Source organism: Eleutherodactylus coqui, chromosome 3 (genome assembly GCF_035609145.1).
Source record: "Eleutherodactylus coqui strain aEleCoq1 chromosome 3, aEleCoq1.hap1, whole genome shotgun sequence".
NCBI lineage: Eukaryota > Metazoa > Chordata > Amphibia > Anura > Eleutherodactylidae > Eleutherodactylus > Eleutherodactylus coqui.
In genome coordinates this window covers 11485518-11498613 of record NC_089839.1, presented here as the reverse complement: position 1 = coordinate 11498613, position 13096 = coordinate 11485518, and the positions used below count along the sequence as shown (strand labels likewise).

At 44.8% G+C, this 13096-nt stretch overlaps 1 protein-coding gene across 1 annotated transcript in view; it reads left to right on the top strand.

Moving 5' to 3' along the window:
- The window catches only part of LOC136620387 (calpain-13-like), a 139757-nt gene that overhangs the window by 90164 nt on the left and 36497 nt on the right, over nucleotides 1-13096 (top strand). Inside the window, exons 9-11 of the mRNA XM_066595122.1 lie at nucleotides 6313-6387; nucleotides 9995-10155; nucleotides 10575-10729. Of these exons, the coding sequence (XP_066451219.1) occupies nucleotides 6313-6387; nucleotides 9995-10155; nucleotides 10575-10729 (391 nt within the window). The remainder of the gene's footprint in view (nucleotides 1-6312; nucleotides 6388-9994; nucleotides 10156-10574; nucleotides 10730-13096) is intronic.

Here is a 13096-nt window from a genome sequence, read left to right as displayed (position 1 = left end):
CGTAAACGCGATTGTCTGAAATACGCTCTACAGTCCACATCGAGATTAAACCAATCAATGTCCTGTGTTGGACAGAATGATCGGCCTTTGGCCAATACCTGCACTTGTGAGTCGGTCAGACTTTGTGAAGAAATGGGGTCATGCACATGAGCGATTTTTTTCCCCCGCCCCCCCCCCTCCATTGCATTGCGGTGCCCGATCTTCCCGACACCCTGTGTTCACTACCTGCGGAGAAGATTGGCAGCTCCTTTATTTCCTCGGGCGCAGTAAATCCCCGCAGTAAAAGCAGAACCAGTGACCTCCTATTGAGACCAGCGGTTTCGTTTTGTCCCCTAATGATGTATACTAATACACTGTGCGTATCAGGCAGTAGGAAAAGTCGTGCCGCCATCTTTTTTTTTTTCCCCAGTGCCAAGGGGTCGCTTTAAGGCCTCCTTCACACGAAGATATTTGTGCGCTCAATACGCTGAGACTAGAACCTACTAATTTTAATGGGTTTGTTCGCATGCGCGTATTTTTTCTGCACATTTCGGTCTTGCATAAAAAAATCCCAGCATGCTCTAATTTCCTGCATTTGTGTCCCCAAAGTCCCCGTAGAAGTCAATGGGGATGTGCAAAATACGCTAGGAGATGCGTGAAACACTGCGTAGTTTCTCAGGAAAAAAGAACACATCAAGAACTCATTAGACTAATTGGCCATTTTTAGCCGCGAGCTAACGAACGTACCTTGTGGGCGCAAGAAGTATGCAGCTTTCAGGCGTGCACAAATACGCATGTGCCTGTGTGAAGGAGGCGTAAGCATCATGAAACTCTAGCATAAGGAAAGTGATCTGTCGTTGTAGTACCGTGCCTGACCACATGGGGTGCTGTTACAAGGAAGCATCCATTCAGACACAGGTAATGCAACGCCATCTAGTGGCAGAAATTAATGCAATCATTTACATCTTCTCTGCCTGACCAGTGTTAGATAATAGCTGCCTACCTGCTACATCGGCACGTGGATCGCTGCCCGTGTACAGTGGCGGCTGTAAATGCGCCAATGTTGGAAAATGCTAATTTGCACTTCATTCCTTCTCACCTTTTGCCCTTCAGATATTCCTGCTTGTTTTTGACTGTTGTTGCTCATAGTTATAATTCACATTCCGCATTAATCCTGCGCCAGACCGCCGCGTCGCTCCGCCTGTACCGTGTCGTTAGATTTACCGCAAACCGCCTGATGGAAGATCAACAACGGATCTGCGGCGTCATTATTTCTGCATCAACAATATCAATTACGCCTGGAGGCCGTTGTGGAATTACAGGAGGGTCTGCGTCCGTCTGTCTGCCAACGGGATAGAGAGATGCGCCAATGTAACGCCATTAGCAGCAATACCAAAGGTGTTTTTTAATTAATATTGGAAAAAGGATTTTCTCTTTTTAGCCAATAATTTATTACTTGTTTTTACATTTTTTGTTACCACAGTATTACATTGTGCCGCATCTTGACAGGCAGTCTATGGAGGCGTGCCACGGGCCACAGGCATATATTCATGGCAGCCATCGATCGGGGCCAGAGGCGTAACTTGAAGCTCCTGGGCCCCAATACAGAACCTGTAACAGGGCCCCCAATTATAATGCTTTATTCATAGTACTGGGTTCCCTATATGGAGAAGAGAGGCCTTATGGGCCCCCTAAGGCTCCTGGGCCCGGGTGCAACCGCATCCCCTGCACCCTCTGTAGTTACGCCCCTGATCGGGGCATTTAGATTGTGGCTGCTGTGGACGGGTGTCAGCTATCACAGACTGCACCCGCCTTGGATGGAGTGGGATTGGCTTGCGATCCTGCTCTATATTAACCCTGCACACCCAGGATGTAAATGTACGCCCGTGCTCATAAGGGGTTAAATAATGAAAGCAAGCAGAGAGCTTTTAGTTTATATCTGTTCTATTTGGGTTCTGTTTTTTAAGTGGAGTAAATGGCGCTGCTGCAGGTTTGTAGCGATGTAGCAGAGCTGAATGTGCTGTTTGGCCACTGAGTGATTGCATTAGAGCACGTAGGCGGTATTCCCACGGCCGTTATTCTCGGCGCGGTTCGGTTCGCGTCCGACACGGATTGAATTCACATAGAAAATGAAGCCATTCTGTTCCTCTTCAGACACGTTTCAGCGGCTCAAATACGTGTCGGCTGTTTTATATTTTGGCGCTTTCAATGCCAGTAAAGTGAGTAGGGTTTTATTAATGCGGGGGTGGGGGGGATTTCACACTTCAGGTAGCACAAAGACTTGGGACCCCCTGGTCCGACAACTGGTGTGACCCTGAGACTGGCACTCCTGAATGACCCATGACAATGGATGAGCGGTGCGCATGCGCGATGGCAGCTCCATTCACTTCTGTAGGGCAGGCAGAGGTCGGTGCATCCGGCAATCATCCTCGGTCCAGAGTGACTGGAGTCGTGTCACACATCACACTACTGCTCCGGGGGATTGAGGTGTGGCGGTCTTGGGGGCTCAGGAGAGGTGATAAGAGACTGATCGTGGGGGTCTTACTGCTGAGACCCCCACTTATCCCGAGAACAGGGATGCATTGTTCTTCCATCTCTCCTCCTCATTCTGTGGTGCGACTTCACTCATCTCCACGGGGCGGAGGTATAGCTGAACTTAGTGCAGATATTGTCAACTGCAGCAACAAGTGAGCGCACCCGTAGGCCGGCGTCACACGGGCGTAAGCGTATTACGTGCGCACAGACAGATTTTAAGGGAGCTGTTTTAGCAAATCCAAAACGCATTTACATATATTGGTTCTATAATACAGGGCAAAGTCAGAAAAAGTTCAAGCCCCCTCCACACCACTACCCCCCAAACATGTGAGAAGATTCAATTTTAATCCTGGTCTACGGCTTTTCCACACAAACCTAATAATCAAACTCGGAATACGTAATAATACCAGGCAGTCGTCTAGGCAGAGCTTGACAAACATTCGGAAGCCTTGGGAGGGTGACGGCATTAATCCGGCCGTACTGCGAAGGAAGTGGGAGCTCCAATTAAGTCCCTCTCTGAACTTGATAGAAATGGTTTAAAGGACAGTTGAGGGGTAGAGGAAGCCAACAGCAGGGGGCGCTCCATAATCATCTTGCCCCAACAAGGATAACTGAATGATGAAATAAAGGAACCTGCAAGGAAGAAACCTTAGTGAACCAACACGGATGTGAGGAAATGCTGAGAATTATACATGTAACAGGCAAAGAACACAACATAGACATTGTATCAGAATGTATCAGGCTGAGAGCTTCAAGTATGTCCCAGCTGTGGTCTGCGAGGCTGACTCTGGGGGGACCGGCAAGGAGAGGGGGGCCAGAGTCTGGTAAATTTATGGTAGGAAGATCAAAAGTTCCTAAAACTTTCTGGAGGCCATAAAGGAACTTATACACAGCAGATTCACCCCCTTATAGGCCGGAGCGGGAATGCATCCCCCCATCGATACTGTACCTCCTTCTCTCGCAGTGCTGTAAGTTGGGGTTCAAGGCTCTGAGTAGTTGCAGAGTGCGACGAGCTAGACCCAGGAGATCAAGGACAGGAGATCCCTGGAAAGACCATCAGCGTCTCTGACCTTCTGCAGGATCTGAGCTGCTTCTTTACACAAATGAGTGCGACAGATAAAGTCCGGCGGAATCAGGAGATCAGGACCCAAAGAGCGATGTATCCTGTCTGACTGATGCGGACTCCAACAGTGGAAGATTCCGGTGTGTGAAGTCGCACTTAGAGACCCTAAGGGATTCTACAGGCTTAGCTTTTACATTGTGTGTAGGAGATACTACAAGGCCGACGTCACATGGCAGCAAACGCTGGGAAGTTCTGCAGGTTTACAGTACAAGCCGTGGGTATGGGGGGGGGGGGGATATCAGAAATCTGCTTCAGGCCTCATGTCCATGGGCGGGTTGGGTTCTGCGGGCAGGAGCCCCACGCGGGATCCCACCCTGCCCGCAGGCATATTTTTATATTCAACAACACTTTTGCTCGACCCAACCCAACAACCAATCCCTGTGAATCAGCCAACCCAACAATCAATCACTGTGAATCAGCCAACCCAACAACCAATCCCTGTGAATCTGCCAACCCAACAACCAATCCCTGTGAATCTGCCAACCCAACAACCAATCACTGTGAATCAGCCAACCCAACAACCAATCACTGTGAATCAGCCAACCCAACAACCAGTCACTGTGAATCAGCCAACCCAACAACCAATCCCTGTGAATCTGCCAACCCAACAACCAGTCACTGTGAATCAGCCAACCCAACAACCAATCCCTGTGAATCAGCCAACCCAACAACCAATCCCTGTGAATCAGCCAACCCAACAATCAATCACTGTGAATCAGCCAACCCAACAACCAATCCCTGTGAATCTGCCAACCCAACAACCAATCCCTGTGAATCTGCCAACCCAACAACCAATCCCTGTGAATCTGCCAACCCAACAACCAATCCCTGTGAATCAGCCAACCCAACAACCAATCACTGTGAATCAGCCAACCCAACAATCAATCACTGTGAATCAGCCAACCCAACAACCAATCCCTGTGAATCTGCCAACCCAACAACCAATCCCTGTGAATCTGCCAACCCAACAACCAATCACTGTGAATCAGCCAACCCAACAACCAATCACTGTGAATCAGCCAACCCAACAACCAGTCACTGTGAATCAGCCAACCCAACAACCAGTCCCTGTGAATCTGCCAACCCAACAACCAGTCCCTGTGAATCTGCCAACCCAACAACCAGTCCCTGTGAATCTGCCAACCCAACAACCAATCACTGTGAATCAGCCAACCCAACAACCAATCCCTGTGAATCAGCCAAACCAACAACCAATCCCTGTGAATCTGCCAACCCAACAACCAATCCCTGTGAATCTGCCAACCCAACAACCAGTCACTGTGAATCAGTCAACACAACAACCAATCAGGTTGCCAACCGAGCAGAAGCATGTGGAATATAATAATATGCTGCCGGCGGCAGGCGGACTTTACTTACCTGAGTGCAGGTCAGCCGTCATCTCCTCGTGCATGTGGGGCCGGCTGACATGCTCCCCGCACATGCACAGTGGAGTTGTTCGTTTTTTTGTTGTTTTTTTTTTAGATCTCCTGCTTTCCCGCGGGACCCGCAGCGCACCCAGAGTGACAGTTACGGGTGGGCCACAGATTGGATGGCTTCCACTGACTTCAGTGGTAACCATCCCTGCGGGATCCACGGAAAAATGGCGCATGCTGCAATTTGTTTTCTTGATAGAAAGGTCCGGAAAACAAACCTGCATGTTTTAATTAAGCTGCAGGCGCCCATGGTTGTCTGTGGGCGGCTTGAACTGCAGGTCACCCGCACGGGTTCCCCACGCCGATCCTGGAATTCGAACCCGCCCGCAGCCATGAGCCCTAATACGGTGCAGAAATTTTCCACAACTAATATTTATATTCAAAAACGCCTCGCATCGTTTTTGCCAAATCGTGACCCCGGGCGCGTTTCACGGGCGTCAGAGGATCGCAAATGTTTGCTATTGATTTCAATGGGAAATGTCACATCGCATTCGGGTGCAAATCGTACAGCCTGTGAGCGCCATGCGGTGTCTATCAAGGTCCCATTGAAAATAACGGGTGAGGCGTTCCAAGGGAGCGCCAAAAGATGGAACGTGCTGCGATTAAATTTTTTTTTTTTTTTGCTATGAGGAAAAAAAAAATGCTCAAGTCCATTGAAAAGAATTGAATTCATATTCCGGCGGGTTTTAATGCATCTCGCAGCACACAAAACTCGTACGAGATTCTCACCTGTGTGATTGTTGCCTTAGGGAATGTTCACATGTCGAAATGTTCCGCGGCGAATTCTGCCTCTAAAAACTGCATCAAAAACTGTGGCTTTCCGGATACATTTTATGGTCTCCTAATAGGTGAGGGTTATTTTGTGTCTTTGCACCCCTTTGTTCAACGTTGTTAAGATGTTCCCTTTAACGGCTGCACTTCATGATACCCACATCTAATCAGCGCAGCACTGCTACATCTGTAGAAGGGATCAGACATTTTGAGACTTCAGTCCATGCAAATATTTTCATATCAGGTCATTTCATTCTAATTAATATTATCTGAAGCGCTTGCAGTACCACATCTGACCTCTTGGTGCGCTAGACTGTAAAAAGATAAAGTATGGAATCAGAGTTCAGAAAGATAATGCGCCACCTTGTGGTACAAGACGTTACAGCAGACCTTTAGTTTTCTGTTTTTGTAAAATCCGATTACCAAAGTAGCTTCTTTCGGCACTCAAAATGTTTCTCTTCTCTGTTCCAGATCACCTCAGTGGGAGCGGGTCCGGCCCGACGTAAGGAAAAGGCTGAACGTTGACCGGAATGACGGCGAATTTTGGTATATTTATTCACATTCGTATTCATTAAAGGAGGATGATCACAAAACCCTCGCAGAATTAAAGGGAACCTGTGATGAGGACTGACCAGAATTAAAGGGAACCTGTGATGAGGACTGACCAGAATTAAAGGGAACCTGTGATGAGGACTGACCGCCTCACATCAGGGCATCTTTTATGAAGTGCTGGGAAAAAGTTTTTGCCCCCTTTCATTTATTTTTAGCTTCAAAATGAATTTAAAGGGGTTGTGCAGCTTTGAACTCTTGATGATCTATCCTCATACTATTCGATCGAGTCGATTGGCGCCAATCAGCTGTTTGTCAGGCTGTTGTCACTGTATACTTTGCAACGGCCTGGCTGGTACTTCCGGCAATGTACTGAATTCAATGGGTGAATGCAGGGGCGTAGCTTAAAGGCTCATGGGCCTGGGTGCAAATGTTTATCTTTGGGCCCCCCAACTTCTCTTAACCCCTTAACGCAGAGGCGTAATTTGTAGCTCCTGTGCGCGCAGTGATCCATTCTGTACTGCAAGTGGAACTGGACGTCACATCCCGACCCTCGGGCGTGGAGCAGGGTCTACACAAACCATCAGAAGGAGCTTGCATGACCTTGGGCTATGAGCCGGACGTCCAGCGACGGGTGATCCATTGATCTCACACCATCGATCTTACAGGCTATCGTGGTGCAAAGCAAGACGGCAATGGAGGCTGGAACCAAGGTCTATCCTCTTCAGCGATTAGTCACGCTTTTTGTTTTGGATGCAATGATAGTCGGACATTGGTCTGTAGAAGAGGCGTTAATGAGGGAACATCACACTAATCCTACTCCTGGGATTTTGGTGCGGCGTGGCATAATGTATGGTAGTCGGACGCCTCTAGTCTTCACTCCGGGTACACTAACAGCTCAGCATTATGTCAATTTAGTTGTGGAACTGCAGTGTCCTGTAGGGTGACCCAGATCACAGGGCATACGTTGAGGAGCTGGGAGGGCAAGATGGACATTGGTCACGGTGGCACTTACCACGCTGCCTCCCGTAGGGACACATGTACCCAGGGCCACACGTATATCAGAGTCAATCTCAACACCCAGAATCGACAAGACCGTTGTGAGACCCTCCATCTTGCCCTCAAGAACCACAAAGCGCTTCACCAAAGTACGAATACTGTTCAGAAGGAAGCTACACAACGTGCCGTCCTTTGGACCAACAAAAAGAAAGTCATCCAGATAATGAAATATGGAACGAGAACCCGTCTCATATCGCACCTCCCACTCCAAAAAGGAGCTCGAATAGCTGGCACAATATGGAGCATCCATCAGTTGGAGCCTCAGTTCTGTGGCCCTAACCACCACCCGAGCTCGGGCCGCAAAGCTAATTGCCGACAAAACTTTTCATCATACCATGACCAGGCGGAGCGCCATAAAACCTGTAAGAGTTGTATACCAAGTCCATGCAAACAAACAGGTTGGAGCGCTGCTCCAGATGATTGTGACCCATAATGCAGCCAAAACTGAAAATGCCTGCAGTCAATTATTCATCATAGGGGCCACTTTGACTTACAATCAAAAGGCCTATCCATCGTGAACCTGCTCCTGCTCCACCGTGTGGCGGTCCCCAGCGTACGGCCTGATGTGCAGTATTGGACTGCGTGTAACAGAGTTTATATAAGAGCGGCGGCCGCAGGGATCAGTCCTTTTCAGGATTTTTATTAATGACTTCACTACATTACATTATGTTGGGTAATTAGCATATAGGAGGATGGATGAGCTATAAAGGGATTCCGAAGGGCCGGGAAAGTGTGCAGGAAAATGGCAAATGAAGATCGATGTGGATAAATAAAGGATGCGCCGCTCTGACTAATGGGATAACTTGGGACACAGGTAGAAAGACTTTGGATTCTGGGGCTTAAAGGGATATTCCGGCCATAGCAAGTGACAATGTATCTTTAGGATGTGCCCTAAATGTTGATTGATGGGATGTGACAGTTGGGACCCCACTGACCGCTAGAATAAAAGGTCTCCTTCTGAAGTTTCCCTGCGCCTGTAGGTACAGCCACGGTCTTCTCTGCCCGGACGAGAGCGGCACGGTGCAGAAAAGATGCAGGAACCCTTCATTCTCTCTGTCCTCTAACAGAAGTCCATCAGCAGTAAGGATAGCATTCACTAGAAGATGTCTAACACTGGGATATCCCTTTAAGGTGGGCCGATATCTCAGCATTGTAGCTTCTCCAACAGACAAGTCAAAGGAGCGGCTGATCTATTAAGACTGAGGTTTCATATGCCAGGATTATGGAGGCCCGCCATGCAAAGATGCCCATCATTGTGACCCCTACAAAGTGATAGTGCCCCCTTAATATTAATAGTGCTGTCCAAACAAAAAATTTCCCCTTAGCTGTCATTGTGAACCCAAGTTCTTCCTTAATAGTCATAGTGCCTCAGGTGCCTATTTAATAGTAATAATACCTTCAAGTGCTCTTCCAGTAGTAATTGTGCCTACATGTACCCCCTTAGCAATAATTGTACCCTCAAGTGTCTCTTAAATATTAAGAAGGACCCCCAAGTGCTCCCTCAGTAGTAAATGTGTCCGTAAGTGCCCCCACAGTGGTAACTGTGCTCCCCAATTGCCTCTTCAGTGGTAATTTTGCCACAAGTGTTCCCTCTAGGGTAGTTGTGTTCCTAGGTTCCCCCAAATGCCCGAGGGTCCCTTCCATCACACTCCCAACAAATAGATATTAATCTTCTATCAAGTGGATAGGGGTTAAATGTCAAAGTGGCGAAAACTCCTTTATAAGACACATACATCCTAAAATGTACGCATCTCGGGTGGCCAGTTTGCCAACAGAAGAAATCTATGCCAGCTCGTAGTTGGCGTAGATTTCAGCAATAATTCATTCCAGTTTTCTGGCATAAATTATAGCAAATCTGATTGGCCATTGAAGCCACGCCCCCTGCTATTAAGCCACAAAAATTGTTTTTTAAAAGTGACAAGACTGATGTAAAAGTTGCAAACTTTTCACATTAAAACATGACTTGTGTCAAAACTGTGACTTTGGGTGCCAGTATTCTGGTGAAATACTATTAGAAGATTCCAAGTGTCTGCAGTGGGCAAATGATGGTTTCCAATCCATATAAAACCCACAAATGATATTCCTAATCAAGGATATTCTAGGCTCCGCCCCTAGAAACACTTTTTGTATGTAAATCTGAATAAGCCCCGCCTCTTTGCGGTCCAATGAAAACCTAGACTGTTGGAAGGTATGAATTGAGTAACATGGGCTTAAAGGAAGAGTAAATCTAGAGAAAAATGAAAAAAGTAGTCAGGAAATAAACTTGCTTACAGGATTTTGTCAGGGAGATTTCAGCACAATAAGGAAGCAAACTGAAAAACACTTGTAGACAACACAGGGTTAAACTGACTCTGATTTCCGCCATTTTCAGCTGGCAGATTGCTGAAGGGGTGTGGCTTTCTTGAGGGGTGGGGCTGTTTGGTCTCCTATTGCACACAGAGCAGTGGGGGAGAGCTTGTGCTGCACTCAGCTGCCTTACAGTGATGTCTGATCTGGGCATGTTAGATATTCGGTGTCCTTTTTTAATGTGTATTCTTGTCCTCAGGATGTCCTGTCCAGATTTCACACAATATTACGCCCAAGCGAACATATGTAACCACACCCCGACTTACTTAGATTTTGGAAACCCGCAGTGCATCTGGGACACCACCTACTACTACAACCAGTGGGTGAGGGGCAGCACCGCTGGTGGAGCGAACTCTGCAGGTTTGTCATACATTACCTGTCTACACTAAACCTACTGAACTTAATGGGATTGTCCAGGATTTTACATGATGACTTATTCCTATGAAGGACCATGTATGTATGAATTATGGGGGTCACCCTGCCTGATGCAGGAGAATCCATCCACTTGTCACTATCTATTGTGTTGTACTTCAGCTTAACCCATTAAACTGGGCAGAGCTGAGCCGCAGTACCCAACACTGCCATATGAGGGCACACATTGCTGTATCAGATACTGTGGTGAACTGGAAGGATGTTTGATCCGGTGGTCTAAGGGTCCCAGAGATCATAAATTTAATGGCCTTTTTAGTTTTTTCACCAATGAACTGCAGCCAGTACTTACAGTATGTTGCATCTGCAGGAATATCTTTAATAACTAAACCTTTCTCTATTATATTCAGAGGCTATTTGGAAAAATCCACAATATGTGATCATAGTTCCAGAACAACAAGGAACCAACAGGGGATACAATGTGACCGTGGCTCTTATGCAGAGTCTCAGCAATGAAAGGAAGGACAGTCCACATTGGTTACCTATTGGATTTGCCTTTTGCATGGTATGGACAAGCAATACAAGCCCCCTATGTACAAGAATATAACTACTAAAATACTGCCCCCTATGTACAAGAATATAACTACTATAATACTGCCTCCTATGTACAAGAATATAACTACTATAATACTGCCCTCTATGTACAAGAATATAACTACTATAAAACTGCCCCCTATGTGCAAGAATATAACTACTATAATACTGCCCTCTATGTACAAGAATATAACTACTATAATACTGCCCCCTATGTACAAGAATATAACTACTATAATACTGCCCCCTATGTACAAGAATATAACTACTATAATACTGCCCCTATGTACAAGAATATAACTACTATAATACTGCTCCTATGTACAAGAATATAACTACTATAATACTGCTCCTATGTACAAGAATATAACTACTATAATACTGCCCCCTATGTGCAAGAATATAACTACTATAATACTGCCCTCTATGTACAAGAATATAACTACTATAATACTGCCCCCTATGTACAAGAATATAACTACTATAATACTGCCCCCTATGTACAAGAATATAACTACTATAATACTGCCCCTATGTACAAGAATATAACTACTACAACACTGCCCCCTATGTACAAGAATATAACTACTATAATACTGCCCCCTATGTACAAGAATATAACTACTATAATACTACCCCTATGTACAAGAATATAACTACTATAATACTGCCTCCTATGTACAAGAATATAACTACTATAATACTGCCCCCTATGTACAAGAATATAACTACTATAATACTGCCCCCTATGTACAAGAATATAACTACTATAATACTGCCCCCTATGTACAAGAATATAACTACTATAATACTACCCCTATGTACAAGAATATAACTACTATAATACTGCCCCCTATGTACAAGAATATAACTACTATAATACTGCCCCCCTATGTACAAGAATATAACTACTATAATACTGCCCCTATGTACGAGAATATAACTACTATAATACTGCTCCCAATGTACAAGAATATAACTACTATAATACTGCCTCCAATGTACAAGAATATAACTACTATAATACTGCTCCCTGTGCACAAGAATATAACTACTATAATACTGCTCCCCATGTACAAGAATATAACTACTATAATACTGCCCCCTATGTACAAGAATATAACTACTATAATACTGCTCCCCATGTACAAGAATATAACTACTATAATACTGCCCCCTATGTACAAGAATATAACTACTATAATACTGCTCCCCATGTACAAGAATAGAACTACTATAATACTGCCTCCTATGTACATGAATAGAGCTACTATAATACTGCCTCCTATGTACAAGGATAGAGCTACTGTAATGCCGCCTACTATGTACAAGACTATAACTACTGTAATACAGCCCCCTATCTACAAGAATATAACTACTATAATACTGCCTACTATGTACAAGAATAGAACTACTATAATACCGCCTACTATGTACAAGAATATAACTACTGTAATGCAGCCCCCTATCTACAAGAATATAACTACTATAATACTGCCCCTATCTACAAGAATATAATTACTATAATACTGCCTCCTATGTACAAGAATATAACTACTATAATACTGCCTCCTATGTACAAGAATATAACTACTATAATACTGCCTCCTATGTAAAAGAATATAACTATTATAATACTGCCCCCAATGTACAAGAATATAACTACTATAATACTGCCCCCTATGTACAAGAATAGAACTACTATAATACTACCTCCTATGTACAAGAATAGAACTACTATAATACTGCCTCCTATGTACAAGAATAGAACTACTATAATACTGCCTCCTATGTACAAGAATAGAACTACTATAATACTGCCTCCTATCTACAAGAATAGAACTACCATAATACTGCTCCCTATGTACAATAATATAACTACTATAAAACTGCCCCCTATGTACAGGAGTATAACTACTATAATACTGCATTCTATGTACAAGAATATAACTACTATAATACTGTCCCCTTTGTTCAAGAATATAACTACTATAATACTGCCCCCTATGTACAAGAATATAACTACTATAATACTGCCCTCTATGTACAAGAATATAACTACTATAATACTGCCTCCTATGTGCAAGAATATAACTAGTATAATACTGCCCCCTATGTACAGGAGTATAACTACTATAATATTGCACTCTATGTACAAGAATATAACTACTATAATACTGCCCCATGTACAAGAATATAACTACTATAATACTGCCCCCATGTACAAGAATATAACTACTATAATACTGCCTCCTATGTACAAGAATATAACTACTATAATACTGCCTCCTATGTACAAGAATATAACTACTGTAATAGAGCCCCCTATCTACAAGAA